Genomic DNA, 20,498 nt, shown 5'->3' with positions numbered 1-20,498 from the left:
TCATGGCAGGTGTATTGCTGAAGCGCAGCGTCGAGTGTGAAGTTGTTTGTATGAACGGTTCTCGAGGAAAGCTTCAAGCAGCAATACAACACTCGGAAGAAAACAGAAAAGGTCTCCTAATTAATTCAGCTTAATTTCTTCATTTTGGCTGCAGGAATGCAGAATGTGATACCAGAAAGTAACAGAAGAAAACCGCACACACTCATTATAATTGTCATATCAGTTGTGTCAGCTTGGTATATGAAAGTAGAAGGATTTGCTTCCTAATGCACTCAACTAACACGCGCACGCACGCCACTTTTGAAATCTTCCAATGCTTCCCCGTACAGGTTAGTATTCTCCAAAGCCAGCTGCATCGGAATGAGGCTGTCTAAGCAGGCAATTAGATGTGCGCCATGCAGTTTTGAGTCGCTGTTGTCGGTGTTTCCAGTCAACTGTTTTCATCTTTGTCATAAAATATGCACAGGCAGAGCTATTGTGTTCCTCAGCGGACAACTTTCTGTGCATGTGTGAGGAGGAGGCAGGTAAGGTAATGACTCTTTTCCCTTTTTGCTGAAGATGCCCATGTGCCTCTCTTCACTCCATATGTCAGCACATTTAATGGGCTCCGGTGTTACATCTAAAGCAACTAAAAGTAGCAGTTGCCAAGTGGGAGAAAGCAATGTCAGAGGGAGTGAAGGGAGAGGCCCCGCAGGCCTGCAGGCCCCCATCAGTATTTCATGATTATTATTGAGCAGGCAGCAGTATAATTTATTCCTAATTAGTTGCAGACCGTACGATATAATGACGGTAATGATGTCCAAATTAGTGAATAAGGTTAATGTTATGTTAGAGCTATTGTACTTATAACAAAGGTTGCCTAACTAAAGCCCAGGATTTATTTCTCTATGCAAGGTGGGGTGATTTAAACATCCCTTTTTGCTGGTCAGTGATGCTAATATGTGGGCAATAATTCACCCCCAACCCCAGTAATAATTACAGGCGTAATTACTGCAGTTTTTCTGTGAACTCGCTGCTCCTCCTGTAATTTAAATCCCACCCTTGTATTTGAGAGTGAATCTCTATTTCCTGTGTGTAGTGCTGCTTCCTTTTTTTTCACAGCTTAGTGTGAAATTTGACGTTTGTGTGAAAATCAAAGCAGCAGTGGGTAGAAATGGAGCAAATATGATTAAAAAAAAAAGGTATTTTTATAAAACTATACTCACTATGTCCTGACAGTAGTGCCTGAGACAGGTAATTTGAAATAAAGCATGTACCTCTGTGTCCTCCGGTGCTCCTAACGGCATCTGCAAGATTTCACAGACCGGAGGAAAACAACCAATCAGAGCCGAGCTGGAGCCTTGCCGTCTCTGAGCAGCTGTCAATCACTCGCAAACTGTGATTGAGAGCTGCCTCTGTTGAATGAACAGCCAATAGGAATGCTCTCTCTCTGAAATGACCTGTGATTGGCCAAAGTCCCCCGTCACGGACTAGATTATTTAAAGCCTGAAAACAGAGCCATGAGGAGGTGCAGAAGTCTATTTATCTCTCAGAACACTTGAATTACAATATGCTGAAAGGTTGGTATTTTTCCTAATGCTTATGTTTTTGCTAATGTGATAGAACGAAACATGCTAACACCAACACATGGGCATATTAAGGAACCAATATAACGGCAGAATAAATGAAAGCCATCAGAAGAGCAAGACCCCATAAAAGCTCATCAAACGGGCTGTTGTAACGTCAGCTATGTGTGGATGCTTCTATTCTCCTCTGAGCCCCATCTTAGTGAGAGTTATTTGATGGTTATTACATGTATTTGCACACGTGGCTCTGTGGTATCCTTGTATGTTATGGGTTTAGTGTTGGTCATATCCTAACGTCTGTTTAATGGTTTTGTGCTGCGCTCTGAATAATTGTGGCTAAGCTACTGAGGAAGACTGTTATTGATGTCATTATAGGTATTTTATTGTATGCAAATGCTGCCAACAAGTGACTCGTTTATAGAAATGGAATTTTTCACAGCACACATTTTTACCTAACAACAACGGCTCCGTCCTAATTCCCATTAAAGCACACACAATAGCAGGGCCCTGAAACTGGTAAACCTAACAGGGAATGTCATTAATGTAATTAGTTACACCTGTGCTTTTCCTGCTATAACAACTGAAACTGTGTGTCTTTTTCCCGGGATAACATTGGGGATGTTCTGCTATTGACCCATGTTATTACCAATCTCAAATACTTCAGGCGTGTGGATTTAAATTAGAAGCCTGTCACGCAACAACTGAAATACTTTTGCTGCTTAAAAATGGAAAGTGGACCAATTCCACAAAGTTTATTAAAAGTAAAGTAAGTAAAAATCATTTAATTTTTACATTCAAATTGTCTTTTTTATTCCATTACTCCATGGAAAATACAACTTTTACTCCCGTTGTCTTTGTTCTGTATTTTTTAATCTGGAAGTCAATAGAATACTTAGAGAAGATGTTCCGCCGACACCGTATGAGGAGGATGACTTACATTTTCTCTGAGACGGAGGCAACAAGTACCACCTGCGATGCTGAGAGACCTTGAAATTCATCTCTCATCTCATGTAGTTAGTCGTCTCTCCTTTGTGTAGGTTCTCTTTTCCATTTTCTCCTCTATTGTCTCTTGTACAAAACTCTTTTCTTTTATCAAACAATGCTCAAATCAGCACTGCTCAAACTCAGGGTTGCATTTTTCAACAAGGGAGACAGTTTTTATTTTGGGTTGATTATTCGTACTGCGTTACAGCCTCAGCAGTAACAGTTATTGGCATGACAACAAATCTCAGAAAATATTGTCTTGTCTTCAGCCTCTAAAGCTCAGACAATGGTTCTTTGTTTGCGAACTTACCACACCCACCCACGGTTTCATATTGCTGATATTTTACAAATATTTGCCAACTTGTACGGTCCTGAAATAACATCCTACAATTATAGTGAAGGGTGAAATCTGAGAATATGGGAATGTGTCAAAATATCTACATGTTCCAGTGAGTTACTATGACAGAAATATGCTGGATTTAGAGAATATATACAAGATGTGTTTATTTTGGTTTAATTTACAGCATTGTATGCCTCTTGATGTCTTCTATGAGACATCGCTAGTGAAGCAATGCTGTCTCTGTCTAGATCCCCCCGCCCCCCTTGTTTTAACACCCAGCCACAGTTGTTTGGTGACTAGATGGAAAGCCGTGAATATTGTCACATATTGTACTGCAGAATCTTTTCACACTCCTGATAGTTAATTAAAACAAAGAGTGAAGGAAGCTGCCAAATCATTATTGTAAGCTCTACGAGGAAAATATGTTTTCTTTTGGTTTCGGTTTGATTGTCTCGCCGCTCAGATGTTCACCAGTTCTTTCAATCGTAAGATGTGCTGTTATGAAACACAGGTGGTAGCCTTGACTAGAACATTTGTACAGTATAATCACCAATCAGCCAACTTTGTGTTGGAAGCAGAAAAAATGGGCCAGCATAAGGATGTGAGCAACTTTGAAAAGGGCCAAATAGCGATGGCTAGACGACTGGGTCAGAGCATCTCCAGAACTGCAGCTCTTGTGGGATGTTCCCGGTCTGCAGTGGTCAGGACCGACCAAAAGTGGTCTAAGGAAGGAAAACCAGTGAACCGGCAACAGGGTCAGACCCGAGGCTCATTGATGCACGTGGGGAGCAAAGGCTGGCCTGTGTTGTCTGATCCAATAGAAGAGCTACTGGAGCTCAAATTGCTGAAAATGTTGATGCTGGTTCCGATAGAAATGTGTCAGAACACACAGTGCATCGCAGTTTGTTGCGTATGGGGCTGCGTAGCCGCAGACCGGTGTGGGTGCCCGTTGCTGACCCGTGTCCACCTCCAAAAGCGCCTACAGTGGACACGTGAGCATCAGAACTGGACCACGGAGCAATGGAATGGAAGAAGGTGGCCCGGTCTGATGAATCACGTTTTCTTTTACATCACGTGGATGGCAACAAGTTCAAGGTGTTGACTTGACCTCCAAATTCTCCAGATCTCGATCCAATCGAGCATCTGTGGGATGTTCTGGACAAACCAGTCCGATCCACGGAGGTCCCACCTCACAACTTACAGGACTTAGAGGATCTGCTACTGACAGCTTAGTGCCAGATACCACAGAAGACCTTCAGAGGTCTAGTGGAGTCCACGCCTCGATGGGTCAGGGCTGTTTTGGAGGCAAAAGGGGGATCTACTCAAAATTAGGCAGGAGGTCATAATGTTATGGCTGATCGGTGTATATTCTCTCCAGCAAGACGAAGTGAGTTGCTTACCAAATTGTGCTCCTCCATTATTGTTGTGTATTTTTGTGCACAATTTAACAGAACACTTGGTTAATTAGTGTTGTGAAAACTTTTTTGTTAATTATCAATGGCCTGTTAGGGGATTATTTCACAACAATGACCCGCTAGCTGTACATTATCCCGCATATTACACGGCTACTAATTGAAAAAATCTATATTTTGACACAAAAATGGTCCGCCAGAGTCCGACATCAGTACTGTGCCCATAGCAACGGTCTGTCCTCCCTTAGATACCCGTTCTATGAGTTATGATGCTACATTGAATGTTGTTTCAGAAAACAATAATGCAGTCTCTTGGATTTAATGCAGTTTGCTTTGCACAAATTAGTATGAAAACTTTTCCTTTAAAACATTTTTGCTTGATCAACTTGCTAATTTTTGGATATTAAAAAAAGCCAAGGAAATAATATAAAAAGTAAATTGTACAAAGTATAGCATATGCAGCAATCTGTAGTTAACTACTTGCTTGCTTTCTCCATTAATCTTGCTGGTAATTGTTGTATTTCTGTTACAAATTGTTGATTTCACATGCGATTCTTGATATCCGTGCAGTTATTGCTGTGGCATCCACATCCTGTTGAATTGGTTGTTTATGTGTCGTGACTGCTTGTCATTCTGGTGTCATTACCTCCTTCTCTCACTCAACTCTAGCACCCTTCCATATTTATAGAGATGTGGAGCACTGGACATAATAACTTTTTTTCGGGGTTTATAAGAGGTACTTGTGCCTGCTGCGCATGCTGAGTTGCGGGTGAACATCATGCAGTGAATACTTAGAGGGGCCCGTCTTGTTTTCACAGAAGCAGCGAGCGCAGCACCTTTTGGCTCCGGTTTAATAGTGAAGGCTGACGAATACCTGCTGTGTGAGATTTAGCCTTAATTCCTCAGGAGGCACTTTTATTCTCCTCTGTAAGCCAGGCAGGGACACAGCTTTATATTTCAAGTGCCATTCTGTAGAAGCAATGTTGAAGGTAATAGTAGACATCGCTGCTCCTATGATGAAACTGAACGAGCACTAAGCTGAACCTGTGAGTCCTGTGATACAATGGAAAGCATCTAATTTCATTACATGTTCAAACTATGTAGTAAACCTTCATGGTTGATGTGCTAATGTCATCATTTGCACTTGATGTATTATTTAAAACTAGGGCTGTCAATTGATTAAAATATTTAATCGCGATTAATTAAATGATTGTCCATAGTTGATCGCAATTAATCGCAAATTAATCACACATTTTTTATCTGTTCAAAATGTACCTTAAAGGGGGTTTCTTCAAGTAATTAATACTCTTATCAACATGGGAGTGGGCAAATAGGCTTGCTTTATGCAAATGTATGTATATATTATAATATTTATAATTGGAAATCGATTATATATATATATATATATAAATAAATAAAAGGGGAAATGACACAAGTAAATGTAATGATTATCATTTTGCTTTTAAATTTACCTTTTTTTTTTTTACATTTTTAAAGTTCCTTGAACGTTTACTATTTCTCTATCACTATGAGGTTGACATTTCCGTTTATAGTGAAATGTCTTGACAGCTATTGGATAAATTACCATTAACTTTGTTCCAGATGGTCCCCAGAGGATAAATCCTGAGGACTTTCACGATCTTTCTCTCTTTCTTTCCTTCCTTCTTTCTTTCTTTCTTTCTTTCTTTCTTTCTTTCTTTCTTTCTTTCTTTCTTTCTTTCTTTCATGATGAGGGGCTCACTAAAGTCAACATGTCACCATGGGCTGTACAAAATAAATGTTCCACTATTTTTTGACATTTTCTTGATTAAACAATTTAAACATTAATCAAAGAAATAGAAGAAGAATAGTAGAGTAATCAATAAATAAAATGTTAAATCATTTCAGTGCAATTATTGTTTTATTTGCCTATAGACTTACACAAAATTGACAGTTTTATAAATGGCGTTTCTGAGCTCCTGTCATCGATCCTGCCTGGATGTGACAGTTTCTTAATACCGGCTGATATTTTTTAATATCCATGTTTGTTGCTGTGACATTTTTGCCTCGGAGTTCTTCAGCTTGGTTAATTCCTTCAACTCTCGCCGGGCCCACTCAGTGTAGGGGACACACTCTTACACAATCTGTGTCCCAAATCAGGGCCGCCTACTTTGAAGTCCGCATTTCTTCAGTGAATATATTTGAACTGACTGAGTCCTATTTCAAAATCTCATTCAAATGCGGCCAAGAGCTGTGCCCCTTAAACACAACTACTCCTTGTCACCCTCGGTGTCCCACAATCCATACAAATAAAGGTTGGGAATATGGGACCAAATCCGGTTTACCAGTTGTTTTTAGTTTTGGTGGTCATTGGTCAACTTGTATTTTAAACAGGTAGCGTAGAGCTGGATCTTGCTCTTATATTCACCATTTGGTTTGCCATTTGAGAACAAATTGCTGGTGTTAAACTTTGAACCTTTCGGCCTTCCAGTTTGATCAGAACACAACATTATGATGTATTCCCCGTAAAGCCAGAGAGTCTTATTTGCAGAAGAGCAGCAGGCTTAGCCCATTGGCTGTCTGTCTTCTGAAGGCTACATCGTCACAGGCTACATTCTTTGAAGTAGGTGACCCTTGAATTTATTGGGAAATAACAATTTGTCATTGGCATACAACAATTGTACAATTCTTAGTACATGTGTCTATTGCTGGCTCAGAAAGACCAAAATGCTCAACTCTGTGAAAAGAAAATATGTAAGAAAGAGAGAAAGAGATTTTGTTCATGAACAACAAAGATGGAAGAACATCCAATCTTGCACTTACTTGCACAATGTACAAAATCCTTTTGCAGAGACAAGGCCTTTTCAGACAAAGTGGCTCACCTTTTCAGCTTGCACTAAAATGGTCCAAACAGAATATATATTGTACATGTACGAGTTTATTAGGTAATTTATCCGTACAGCTGGCTGCAGATCAGCCAGCACATTACCTGTCAAAAACGAAAAAGTATAGTGAAATCTGATCATTTCCTGCAAAAAAAAAAGTCATCTATAGGTTAGCTTTTTAAGGGACTACTTCTGGACTCGCACGGACGAGCAGCGCACCTGCTAGTGTTAGCCTGTTTTAGCGAAAATGCACGTGTGAGTAGTGAGCATACGACTGGATAGATGAGACTTGGATTATACTGCACGAGTTCAGTGAAAGTTTGTGAACAGATGTTGTTTTGCTGTTGTTAAACCTGGCTCCCGTTTATTTCATTTCATCAAGACTTTTCTCTGTTTTTGTATTCTTCGTTCACTGTGGAGGCGTGCAAGTTTTCTTCAAGAATTCAAGGTCACAGCTAAGAGTCTAGCTACACAGTTTATTTTAGACTTGTGACATGTTGAACTTCCAAATTCTACTCAAACCCTTGCCAAAATCGGTGCCACCTGCATTAACACAGCCAAAATGATCAAAAAATTAAAAAGCCAAACATGTCCCTGAGGCCTCAGGGTTAACTAAAGTCTACCTATTTGTTCTTATTTTGTAGTTATTAGAACATATTGTGTGTTTGAAGAAGTAGCTCTGTCTTCCTCCCCAATCGCTGCACGGAGGTTTTATCTGTCTTCATTTCACAGCAGTGTTTTAATAGCACACTGAATAATGTTCCAGAGGACTTTGTTCCCTGCCAGTAAACATTTCTGTGGGGAAATTGTGCAGTGAATATTGCTTTATTATTAAATCAGTCGTGTGAAATGCTGCCGAAACAATGGTGTCATCAGAAAAAGGCCCTTCCCACTTGTGAAGCAAAGCAACGGCAACATCTGCGCCGTCAGATAGTCACGGCTGCCAATAATATTTACACTAAGCATTCATATCTTCAGTGCATATTGTTCTAAAGCCAACAATATGAAAAGCTGATGAAGCTGCTGTCATGGAAAAGTCCTTCTCAGTTTGTCACATTGACATTGCTGCCAACAGTGTTTTCACTCCCCCATTTTTTTTTGTTCTGAGGGATTTTTTTCTAGTTTAATCAAACACTGCGTCTTGGTTGGGGATTGTTAAAGCTCGTGTCACTGAGCAACGTTAGCGTGAATTTTGTTTCAGTTCACACACATCCCGCTGAGGCAGCAAATCTTTGCTGCTTTGATGGATCCCCCCCCCCCCTCACTTTGTGATCCACAATCCGCTAACACTTGTAAGACAAGCTTCAATACATGCCCTCTAAATATAGCTAATGCCTCCGCTAAAACACACCCGGCTGAAATGCATTACGGACATATTGTATTGTACGAGCGGGCTTTTGTACGTCATCCTTAAGATCATATTGTGGCTTTAAATGACAGACCAGTCAGGCTCCATTCACTCCGCCTCCTACTCTGAAGCAACAGAGGGACGTTTACTATCTCGTCCGAATGCAAAACGGAGAGCGATTACGTTGTGTGAGTAGGATTATCTTCCCAAACAAAGCTGTGCATTCCCTTCATTTTTTTGCATCCTTCCTTTCCTGTTGTTCAGGAAGGCTTGCATATTGGCATTGTTTCACGAATGGCAACATGAAAAACACAAAAAATCACGTTGGTATCATCCAGCAAAAGACCACAGCCAAATATGTGTTGTACTTGTTTAGCTGTTTATTTAGTCTTCATGTTTTATCATCTTGCATACTGTATGTATGTATGTCATCCACCAATGGATTCACTTTCGCAGCCATCCCAAATGTCATTTACCCTTTACATGTTAAATCGTCTAACAAACACAGGACTTTAACCTGGGAGACCGCTCTTTGTGTCCCATATGAAACCAAAAGTCAACATTGACTTAATTGTACTTACGTACTTTTGTTACGTAACTTAAAGGACCAGTGTTAGCAATAATTAGGGGATCTATTGGCCAAAATGGAATATAATATTAATATTTTCATTATTGTATAATCACCTGAAACTAAGAATCGTTGTGTTTTCGTTAGCTTAGAATGAGCTGTTTATATCTACATAGGGAGCGGGTCCTCTTCACAGAGTCTGCCGTGTTGCACCGCCATGTTTCTACAGTAGCCCAGAACGGACAAATCAAACTCTGTTAACTTTTCCTGTTTGGGATGGAGTCGATAACGTTACTTGCTCTCGTCACCGCCACTCTCTCTCTTGCTTCATCACTCACTTCCCACGTACACACACATTCTACACACTGGCTCTGCTCCAAATGTCCTACGCTACTCTGACAACAAATGGCTCGAGAAAGGGCCGTTCGCGTTTTTACGTCGGCCACAATAGCTCTCCATCACGCTTGGCACACAGGAGAGGCTTCAGTTGGTTGCAATCTCCTCACCTCACCGCTAGATACCGCCAGATCCTACACACTGGACCTTTAACTGACACAATGTTACGTAGACTAGATTACGTAACAAGCATACTTATTTTAACCCGAACCACGATCATTTCCTAAACCTAACCAAGTAGTTTTGTTGCCTAAACCTAAAGTTGTCTTGTTTTAATTTCACAAAGTTAAGTTTCACTTTCACACATGTGCAGTTTGGCCCCTCCGAGGGGGCCGTACACGTGTGGCGTCTAAAACACGTGGAAAACGCCAGCCGTGCCGCTTTCATCCCTTTAGTCAATGTGCTCTGGAGGTTGTGCTCCTGTCGCGCCTGCCGTTACTAAGCAACCAAAACCTGCTCTTGTATTTGAGTGCGCCATGCCTTGCGTCTACATTGACATCAGTGGAAAGATGTGGCATGTGAACTGCCGCTGAAGCGTTAGAATGATAGTGATAACCACTGATAATGGCCAGTCAGTCGTCTGATAACATTCAAAATGGGTGGAGAGACATACTGTAGAACAAATAGAGACTGAGAGGCTCATTGACCTCCGATCAACATCATAATATGATGATAAATCAGACAGAGAAGTTGGAAGTTTAAAAGCGTAAGAGGGTGAAGCTTGTCATTAGACTTTAACAAACAGACTGTACAGTGCTCCTATTTAAACCTTTTTTATGTATTAAATCTTGTAAAGAGAAGTACATCGATATTGACATATTTCTCAGTTTGTGTATATTAAAGGTCATTAGCTGTTAATACTGCACATCTTTATAAATACACCGTATCTGATACACTCCTAATTGCTTAGATAGATTTCTATATCAAGAGGAGCAGGACCTGTGTTTCCATGGAAACTCCAGGGACAAGTACCAAACACTTAATATGACACTGTTACCGATTCACAGTGCATTGTTATTGATCTGTGACAACAAACTGTCGGTGGTATATAAACGTGGGTGCTGTCCTACATGCTGAATCTGATTTGTATTACTTCTTAAAGTTGCAATAAAACAGCATTTTGAAAGCAGCGTGACCGTTTTGTCAAACACGGGAAGAAGCAACAAGCACATTTATGAGAAATCAGTTTTTCAGAACTGCTCTTCCACAGCTGAACCAGAAATGGGGAAAAGTCATTATAAGATAGGGAAACGTTTTAAATGTTTTTTTGTTTTTTTCTGAACCCTTTTCTTTTTTGATGCAGGACTGTTTGAAATAGGCGGCAGTAGCCTTCCATATTTCACTAAAAACTCAGAAAAGTAGTGGAATTGACTATTTACAATTACAACAAAAGTTGTAAAAGATAAAGTGGCCGTTATCAGTGTTGTTATCACTACCATTTGAATGCTTCAGACGGGGCAAACTGCACCTACCCGCACATTGTGAAACAGTCGCAGTTTTAAACTCGTGGTTTATGTTGTGAATCAAAACAAAACTACTTGGCTAGGTTTACGTACACCTGTTACGTAGCTTAAGTTACGTACGCAAGTTAAGTGTGTTACGTTTAGGGCTGTTCTTGATCAAAGAAATTCTTGGTCAACTAACACTAATTGGATTCTGTTGACTAATAGTTTAGTTGATTTAATCGACAGGTCTGTAAAACTGAGTTATTCCACAAATAATCACACAAAAGCATCGCGTTAAATCTGGTGTTTACCAGAGATGTGCTCATAAGATTCTTTGAAATAAGTCATTCAGCATGAAAAAAGCATAAAAAAACGACAAATCGTCAAAAGAAATCTTAGTCGACTAAGACCAAAACAACAGATTAGTCGAACAATCAGACTAAGAGGGGGGGCAGCCCTAGTTACGTACATTACGTGAGTTAACTTGCGTAGATAAGTTCAAATAAGTCATCGTTGACTTTTGGTCTCACATGAGACACAAACTGCGGCCCCGTTGGTCAAAGACATGTGTTTTTTTGTACGTACATATTTTAAGTTGTGTATAAAAAAATGTAGTTAAACGTGTTAACTTTTGGTCTCACACGGGACGTGAACAGTGGTCTCTTGAGTGAAAGTCCTGTGTTTGTTTGACCCAACAATGCATTATTATTATTATTCCTTTATTGCTTTTGATATTGATTATTCCATATTTCATGGGCTATTTAGAAATTGTTACTACATACTTATATATTTTCAAATAAACAAAAAAACTAAGCATTTGAATACTGATTTGGAGGCTGATTACCATGGCAACGGTCGAAGCATTGGGGTCAGCCCCACTGGGAAATTTTGTCTGTCTTCATTTCCTACGAAGACGACGCAGCAGTTTTTCTTTTAGTCCAATCTGAGGATCTATAATATTAAAATAGTAAAAGCTAAAGTTAAACCAGTATGTGCTCACGGGGGGGAGAAAAAGTTGTTTTCAAGCTTTTCTTTAATATATGATAAGGTTAACATTCTGCTTGGCTTCCATCTCCATTAACCTACATTTCAATTATTGATTGAAGAAAACTTTTTCTGCTCTGATCTGTCTCCACACTGAGTCTTTGCCTCTGGCTGCCCTTTCCCTGACATCTTCTCCGAGGCCATCTCGAGGACAAAATCCCCCCACCGTTGGTCCAGAACCTTTTTTTTTTCTCATTGTAGGTGTATCTTTTATTTTATTTTTTTTTCATGTGTGAATCCAACAGCGGGTTCAACTTTCTTGAACCCTGACGGGGATTCTGGAACGGAGGCAGACAGCGAGCCTCAGCTGGCCTTTTACACCGACCCAAACCGCAGTCGCCGCCGGAGTCGAGGTATGAGAAATGGTAACGCCAACAGCGCGTGGGGCTCAGGGGGTAAGGAGGACTCTTACACCTTTAACAGACAGTTTATCCCGCCGTCTGATGGCATTGCCATCGCCATGACGCATGACAAGTGACCTTTGCAGTGCATATAGCAGATGGATGGCTCCAGTGTTCTGTGTGTGTGCTCATGATTTTCACTCCTAAAGGAACTACGTGGAACTTTGTGTGTACAGTGTGCTGTGTCTGTACTTGTGAGCATGTGACGCTGATCTCAGTGCATCTGCATACATTCTTGTTGACTGAAACCAAACAAGACAATGAGATCAGAGGTTGGAATATTTTTTATTATCGATCCGCATATTACGACATGAAAAAAACATTTTGAAATAATATTACAAATATTATTTCCGAAGAGGAGCCTGTGCAAATGTGTCAAAGTGATGTGGTTGCAGCACGCTTTATCTGTCAGCATGCCATGTCCTCGTAGCTTTTGATGTACAGTAATGGGGTGTGGAAGAGAGACATCGGGGTGAAAAAATAAAAAATAAAGACACAATGCCTTCAAATTAATAGCTGCTGTCAGACGGCGTTACAAGCCTTCGCAACGCCTCGGAGCCAATTACTCGCGCGTCATGTGCACAGGTGTCACAAACACGGCGATGCCTCCAGAAGTGTAGCCAACACCTTTAATTAGAGCGGCGAGGCTCAAGAATAGAATAAAGTGGTTGCAGCGCTGCCCTAACTATGTTGTTTACAGTGCATCCAGAGGAAAGGAATGACTCATGAAGCGTGACAGAAGTATTTCTGCAAGTCAGAGGAATGATGAAGAGTGGGGGGGGGGAGAATATTGAAATATTCCACTTTTTTATATAATTGCCAAAATGTCTACTGGAGATCCTTTTTCGGTTATAATAACCATCGTTTATAAATGTTAAATTAATAGTTAATTAAACTTAGTTAATCGTTATTTTACTGTTTCACAAACAATTAAATGATAATTAATAATGTTTGTTAATTATTAGTAATGCTATAATTTCTGTTATTTTATAATTAGTTTGTGTAATTTGAAATAAATAGTTTATAAATGTTTTACCGTATCACAGCTGATAATAATAATTACATTCTGATTACATTAGTAAAGTATTTATTACCAGTTTATTACTGCACACATTTTAACATTTTATATATTATTTGTTAGAGATTACCAAATGATTTGTAAACCTTTAAGAAAAAAATGTGTTACATACTTATATAGACGGACAAGAAACCAGTTATTAACTATTGACAAAGAATTAACTATCTATCTAAATAATGTTTAGAGGTGCTTTACAAAGTATTTATTAACCATTTAACAAGCTATAATAATCATCAACTGCAACTTTATAATCCAAATAATGTTTATAGACCATTAACAAGTGTTACAAATATTTGGTCTATCTATGTATGTTACAAACGTTTTCTTAAAGATTTACAAATCATTTCGTAAATCATTAACAAATACTTATAATATGGTATATAAAATGTTATAATATGTGTAACAATAATCTGTTAAAATAACATAAATTATATCATTACTAATAATTAGTAAACATTATTAATTAGAATTTCATGGTTTGTTAACAGTAAAATAACTATTAACTACATTTATTTAACTATCAATTTACCATTTATAAATGATGGTTATTTTAAAGTTTTGTCATGTCATAAAAATAAAAGGATTTTTTTAAAAAAAGATGAAATTATGCCCCACATCCAGTTTTTTTCTGGGCAAGTCATTTGATTGAATAAAGTAGCTTTATACATAATACGACAGGTCAGCTTTCTACTCTGGCTTTTGTGTAAAGGATCGCCTCCGGGCAGCTTTTGAATGAGGAAGTTCTGCCAGAGTAATTTAAAATGTAATCTAGAGTTATTTCGCTCGTGAAAAAAACATAACCTCTTTTAACAAAGTGTGAGTGGCTTTACTCAAGGTCACTGGTTTATTTTGTGTGTGTGTGTCTGTGTGTGTGTGTGTGTGTGTGTGTGTGTGTGTGTGCATGGATGCATGCTCACTGTGGGTCATGTTTTAACACTTTCTGTGTCGCACTCTGGAGTAAAAGAGATAAGGGAAGCGTTCTCGCTCCGGCAGAGAGGGAGCGCAAAACAACCTCTGAACCACTTTTATTTAGGCCCGTGTCTCTTTATTTCCCCCCCCCACATCCAAGCGTGGATGTTAAACCCCTTCAAAGGTAAAACCTTATTTCTGTGCCACCGAGTCTAAACCTCCCAAAGGCGTGGGGTTTTTGATCCAAAGGTCCTTTTCATGGGCTCTAAGCACATTTTTTGGCTTGTTTGTAAAATGACTCCCTGTGTAAGTGTTTGTGTGGCATGTGTGTTTACGGTACGGATGGGGGGGTTTTAGGGGGAATAAAAAGCGTTCATTGCTTCACACATCTCTATCGTTTGTTGTTCTCCCACCACTCCCCGCTTCCCTCCCTGTGCATTTGTTTCCAGCAGCAGGTTCCCCGCGGAGCCCCATCAATAAGACCACCCTGACTTTGATCAGTGTCATCAGCTGCGTGATCGGCCTGGTTTACTCCTCTCACATGTCCTGCACCATCGCGGTCCGGGTAATCCTACATGTGCCAGAGCACCTCATCGCTGACGGTAAGGCTTTAACACATGGAGCCTTTCTAGACACACACACACACACACACACACACACACACACACAGCTCTGTGGGCGCTCAAAGCCCCAGGGGGCTGAGCTGGCATTTTTCTGCCGCTCTCCCGGGAGTACAGCTCGTTATTTCACTCAAACGGAGTGCCTGCTGCCGGTGTGCTTTTTGCTCTCTCAAAGACAAAGGTAAATGCCAGGTTTCCCATGTGAGACCACACAACAGATGTGCCCTCAAAGCATCGCAGCACATTGAGGCCAGGTCGCGGTGACCACCCGCCGCAAAAACCCTCCATCACTCTTCCCCCCTTGTACTTTCTGATATGTTGAACCACCTCGCTAATGAATTTCAATGGAGCACCTGCAGAAAAAAACTAAAAAACACAGCACCGCGGGGGGCCAAGCCCTGGTTCCTGGTTTGCTCATTGGTATTTTTCAGCTGTCACAGGAGTGAGCCTGTAGTCCAGATGTATTATAGACTGTGACTAGGCTCGCCCATCTATCATCCACGAGGTCTGATTTGATTCGGAGCGCCGCTGCTTTCCGGTGGTATACGCCGGCCTGCCAGGGAGATATTAAAATTCCAGGGAGGCGTCCAGGAGGGAACTTTGAAAGGAGAGATGAAAGATGGCGAATCCGCCTGTTGAATTACAAAACTGGGATCGATTTAGAATGTTTCCATAAATGTCTCCACAATCTCATCAGGCTTGATTTGATGTCACGGCGAATCAGATGAAAATCTGGATTTCTACCACGGGGGGAAAGAAGCTATTAATGCCAACAGCTGCACATGTGTTCTGCCTTCACATACTGTGAAGAAAAAGCACAGAAACGTAGAGTGACACCTCTCTCCTTGCCTTTCAAATCAGGGAAAGTAATCACCTGGAGTCTGTTTACGCAGGATAACAACATCTATTCAAGATATACTGTAACAAAGGAGAGGACAAACTTTTCTCTATGACTCACGTGGAGTCGAAAATAAAAATGTGGGGAATGTTTATCATCTCAAATTGTATTTTGTGGAAATAGGTTTTCTACTACCATCTGTGTCTCGTCTGGGACATGTCAAAATTACATCTGAAACTATCACTGGCCATCTACCAGGACCTGAACATTTCAGTCACTCAGTGGCTCATAAAATTTGAAGGATGTTGACAATACAAACTCGGAGAAAGCTGGGCATTCTTAGCGACTCATAAAGAGGGAAAAAATGCCTTCAGGCCGGTGAAGAGGGACGAACAAGCCAAGAGTCTACAGCCATGCTAGCAGCTCCGTGAGGTTGTACTTAGCTTTTAGCTGCCTAACATGCCTATAGTGCCAATACTAACATTTGCTAACTTGCACTGAACACAAAGGGCAGCTGAGGCAGATGGGAATGTTGTTAAAGTTGCTCAATACGATATTCAGAGCATATCTATTGCCTCCGCACGGCTCTCAACATGGCCGCGGCTGGGCCAGAGACTCGCAGCTAACAGCACTAACAGTAAAAACAACAGCAACAGTGCTGACAAAGCTAACAGTGTTAACCTGAGTGGGAACTGAAGGACCCTTTTAAAGGTGCTCTATTTGATATTCAGAGCATTAATATAGCAGTAAAGAACTACTGTATAGATATAGATGAGTAATGTCTACCTGAGCAGAGAATGAAGTCGCTCTGTATGTGTTGTAATCAGAGCTTCTCTGTGCTTTGTTGACATAGCCGGGCCGTGCCTTTTAGTGCATGTTCGTGCATGTGAGCATGCCCTGCTCGCTCACGGCCGCCCACTCTGCGCTGCTCTCATACGGCGGTTACAGCTGATAACGCCGTCCCAACCGACGGCGCGGTCGCAGAAGCGTAGCACCTGCCCTCCAGTTCCCCCCCAGGTTAACACTGCTAGCTTTGTCAGCACTGTGAGCTGTGAGCCCCTGGCTCAGCTGTCACCATGTTGAGAACCGTGTGGAGGCAATAGAAATGCTGTCAATCTCACATTCAGCACCTTTAATATTGTAGGTATTTGGTTTATGACCAGATAGAAATGTTGACCAGATGTTGGCCCAAGGTCACCAAAGTTATCACAATCCAACCAGAGGGGAACATGAATATCTGTGCCAAATGTCATGGCAATCCATCCAATAATTGTTGAGAAATTTCACTTAAAATCACCCACAGTGGTGCGAGAGGAAAATTCAGGAGATCACCAAAGTCATTAGGAATCATCTTCTGGGAACCATGAGTATACATACAAAGTCTCATGACAATTCAACCAATAGTTAGAAGAGATGTTTCAATTTGGACCAAAGCAGAGACTCACCAACCAACTGGCATTGCCATCCCTAAAGCAACTTCGCTAGCGTGGCTAAAAACACGAGTTACAATGACCTAGAAAGATGTCTTCAATTAAATTATTACAACAATGGAAGAAACCTTTCTTCGTCCGACTGTGTCATCTTTTTCTGTTACTTTTCACCTGCCCGTCATTGTATTTTCCCCACCAGATAACTCACTAAGAAGAATGCCTACCATCTGGGGAATTTGTATTTTCAAGATTCTTCCTGTAACTCATTTTATGAGCCGCTGAGTGACTGAAATGTCAAGGACTTGGGTTTTTAGTCAGACTTATTTCTTGAATGTTTTTTTCTCGTTTGTTGTTTGTTCTCTCCGTTGTTTTAGTGTTTCCGTTATGAAACATTTTCTGCTCATGAATATATCACGTGATATTGCTAAACTCCTGCATTACAGCCCTAATCAGACCCTGACTGAAGTGCTTTGGTGCTTAAATGAGCTATTAAAACCTGGTGCCCACTCCACCTATTCTAGCTGTGGAAGTCCATTCAGGGATACGTGGCCTCCTTTGAGATCCACACTTGAGATGATGATGATGATGAATATCTGAGTCAAGTTGGCTCCAGTTTCATATCCTAATACATACAGGGTTTTTTTATAGGTTAGTCTTTTTTTTGGATGCATCCACAAAACATTTCTGTTTCATATTAGAATCCATTTCATGATGCAAAAAATCTAAATATTGCGTATCCCCGATTGCCAAAAGACATCAAATGCTGCAGGACATAAAATGTGCCATAAAAGCAGAAACATCGCTGATTGGTGTCGTAAGTTTGAAAGTTTTTACGAGCAGTTTTATGACTCCCCACAATTAGACAAACAAGATGTGTCCGGCCGTTTGCAGTGTGTGCTCTATTTTTAAAGGGATCATCAAAGGGGATGGCACTAACTAGGGCACGAACACAGAGCCTGCCAAGAAGTCATTAAATATGCTCGGGTTAGCAAATGCCCAGTGCGCCCCGTGTTTGCAGACGGACGGGGGGCTTTGGTCAGTGAGTGTTGCTGCTAATTTACACAGATCACACAGCGGATAACACTCAGTGTCGGGTATTGTAGTGACACCTGGCACGTCCGGTGTCCACAGGCCTCTCTCTCCAGGTGGCTGTTTTTTTTCTTTTTTGGCTGGATGAATCTCAAATTATTGCATATTTTTAAAAACTTACTTCTTCCAGGCAGTTGCAAACTGACTTTAGGAGATATTTCCCAGACACTTCAGTAAAGTATTAAAGCTGCAAAGCCTGTGATAACGCAGTCTTCAAGTGTATTTAATGCAACAATTCAATATCAACTTTTAAATTGGTACTAATTCCAGATAAATTCGACTAATGTATGCAGTCCTCGTCTCATTTCCTTCAATTAAAGTAACAGAATAACACCCACAATTTACCTCAACTGCTCAAATGCAATTTACATTGAAAACTAAACAACAGTATAATGCAGCTTATCAACACAGCAGTGTTTCCCATTAATTACCTAGACTGTGGCAGCCCTGCCATAGTTTCATAATGAACCACAAATAGTTTTACACATCTCAACGGGTGGTCTGGCTCGCCCCTCGCCGGGCGCATTTCCTCCGCAGTGGAGTGCAGTGACCTGAAAGGCCCGGGGTGAAGGTGGCTTGCCGCTTCCCGGGGGCCGTCGGTCCTCGCTGCACCCTCTCTCCCCTGCGGGGAGGGACGGGGCTCCCTGTTTCCGGCTCGACTTCAGTCCTTCGTCCTCAGCTTGAAACACTCACCCCGTCTCATTTACCATGCTCGCGGTTGTGATTTTTTTTTTGTTGCCGTGTCATCACCATTCATATACAGTAACTATACAACCAATGTGTTCAGGATTAAATTGTTTATTTGTAAGCCACATGCAAAGGCAAAAGCCCTGTGACCATGTCATAGAATCCTCTGCACTAAGTCACAAAGTCAAATATGGTTGGAAAAATCAACCAAAATGTCTGGAAATTTGAGTCTGGAAATCTGGAATTTTGAAGTGGAAAATTTGTAGGATTCCTGTAGTTAGCTGTTGATTCTTCTTGTTTTTTTTAGATGAAACTTCAGAGCAGTCTGAAAAGTTTTAGAGTTAGAGGAGTTAGAGTTAGAGCCTGTAAGAAACTTTTCTTACAGGCTTTCTTCCTTTAACCACGTTACCATCCAGTTACAGTCACCGAGGCATGTAGCTAATTTAATCTGTGTGCGCCATCGCCCTAAACATAACTGAATTAAAAGCACCGTATGTAAAGTCATTGGCTCAGCAAGAAACACATGAAAAGGAGAGAAGTCCATAACACAATTCCCCTCTGCACCAGAGGAAAAGGACAAAGCAGGAAAGGTTTATCAGTAAAACCCGCAGCCAAACAAAGACCCTCCTTCAGTGCTAAGCTGCGCAAAGTACACTAACATGTGATTTATTTATTTATCACATCGTCTGAACCTTCACCGTTTTAATCCTTGCACATTTTAATCCAAACATCATGGGAAATGTGTACACAGAATTCAAAGCTCTATTTTCTTCACCGTTGCTCTCCTCCTCCTCCTGGTGCATGTGTTTGGCTGCGGGGCAACAAAAGGGGCAGCCTGTGGTTACTGATAATAACCAACAGCAGCGTTAGTTTGGTTATTAAAGGTATTGTTTCATTAGAGTGTTTCACACGGTTAGAACAATTTTATGTTTTATTTTCTTAGCCGTCAAGCTTTGCTGTCTTGGCTGGATCTCAGCTCCTACTTTAATGATACTAAATCATAATAATCATTTTTCAAAATAACACCGTAGTAGTTGATGAGGTTGTTTGAGGCTTTTAATGTGATGTTTTTAGGTCCAGCTTCATCTTTAAGCCAAATAAGTCCTCAGCTAATATTTCCTTTTTCTAATATTTATTTTCTGCTTTTATCAAACTGTTTTATTTTGAAAGTTTTTCCTCACCTCTAAAGTACTGAATTTAGCTGTAAAATGAGAAAGTTTGTAAAATGTCCGAAAAAAAAGTCTGAAAAAAAAGATCTGAAAAATGTCTGAATAAAAGATCTGAAAAATATCTGAAAAAACTTCCGAAAAAAGAGATCTGAAAAATGTCTGAATAAAAGATCTGAAAAATATCTGAAAAAATTTCCGAAAAAAAAGATCCTAAAAATGTCTGAAAAAATTTCAGAAAAAAAAGTAGGAAAAAAAAGATTTGAAAAAAAAGTAGGAAAAAAAAGTAGGAAAAAAGATCAGAAAAAAGATCA

General features: G+C 40.4%; 1 protein-coding gene across 1 annotated transcript in view; it reads left to right on the top strand.

Moving 5' to 3' along the window:
* Positions 1-20,498, top strand: part of astn1 (astrotactin 1) — a 419,969-nt gene that overhangs the window by 103,161 nt on the left and 296,310 nt on the right. The window contains exons 7-8 of the mRNA XM_037788021.1: positions 12,212-12,361; positions 14,804-14,956. Coding sequence (XP_037643949.1) covers positions 12,212-12,361; positions 14,804-14,956 — 303 coding nt within the window. The remainder of the gene's footprint in view (positions 1-12,211; positions 12,362-14,803; positions 14,957-20,498) is intronic.

Source organism: Sebastes umbrosus, chromosome 12, assembly GCF_015220745.1.
Source record: "Sebastes umbrosus isolate fSebUmb1 chromosome 12, fSebUmb1.pri, whole genome shotgun sequence".
Lineage (NCBI taxonomy): Eukaryota > Metazoa > Chordata > Actinopteri > Perciformes > Sebastidae > Sebastes > Sebastes umbrosus.
Note: the sequence above shows the minus strand (reverse complement) of the source record. Positions and strands in the feature narration are given on the sequence as shown.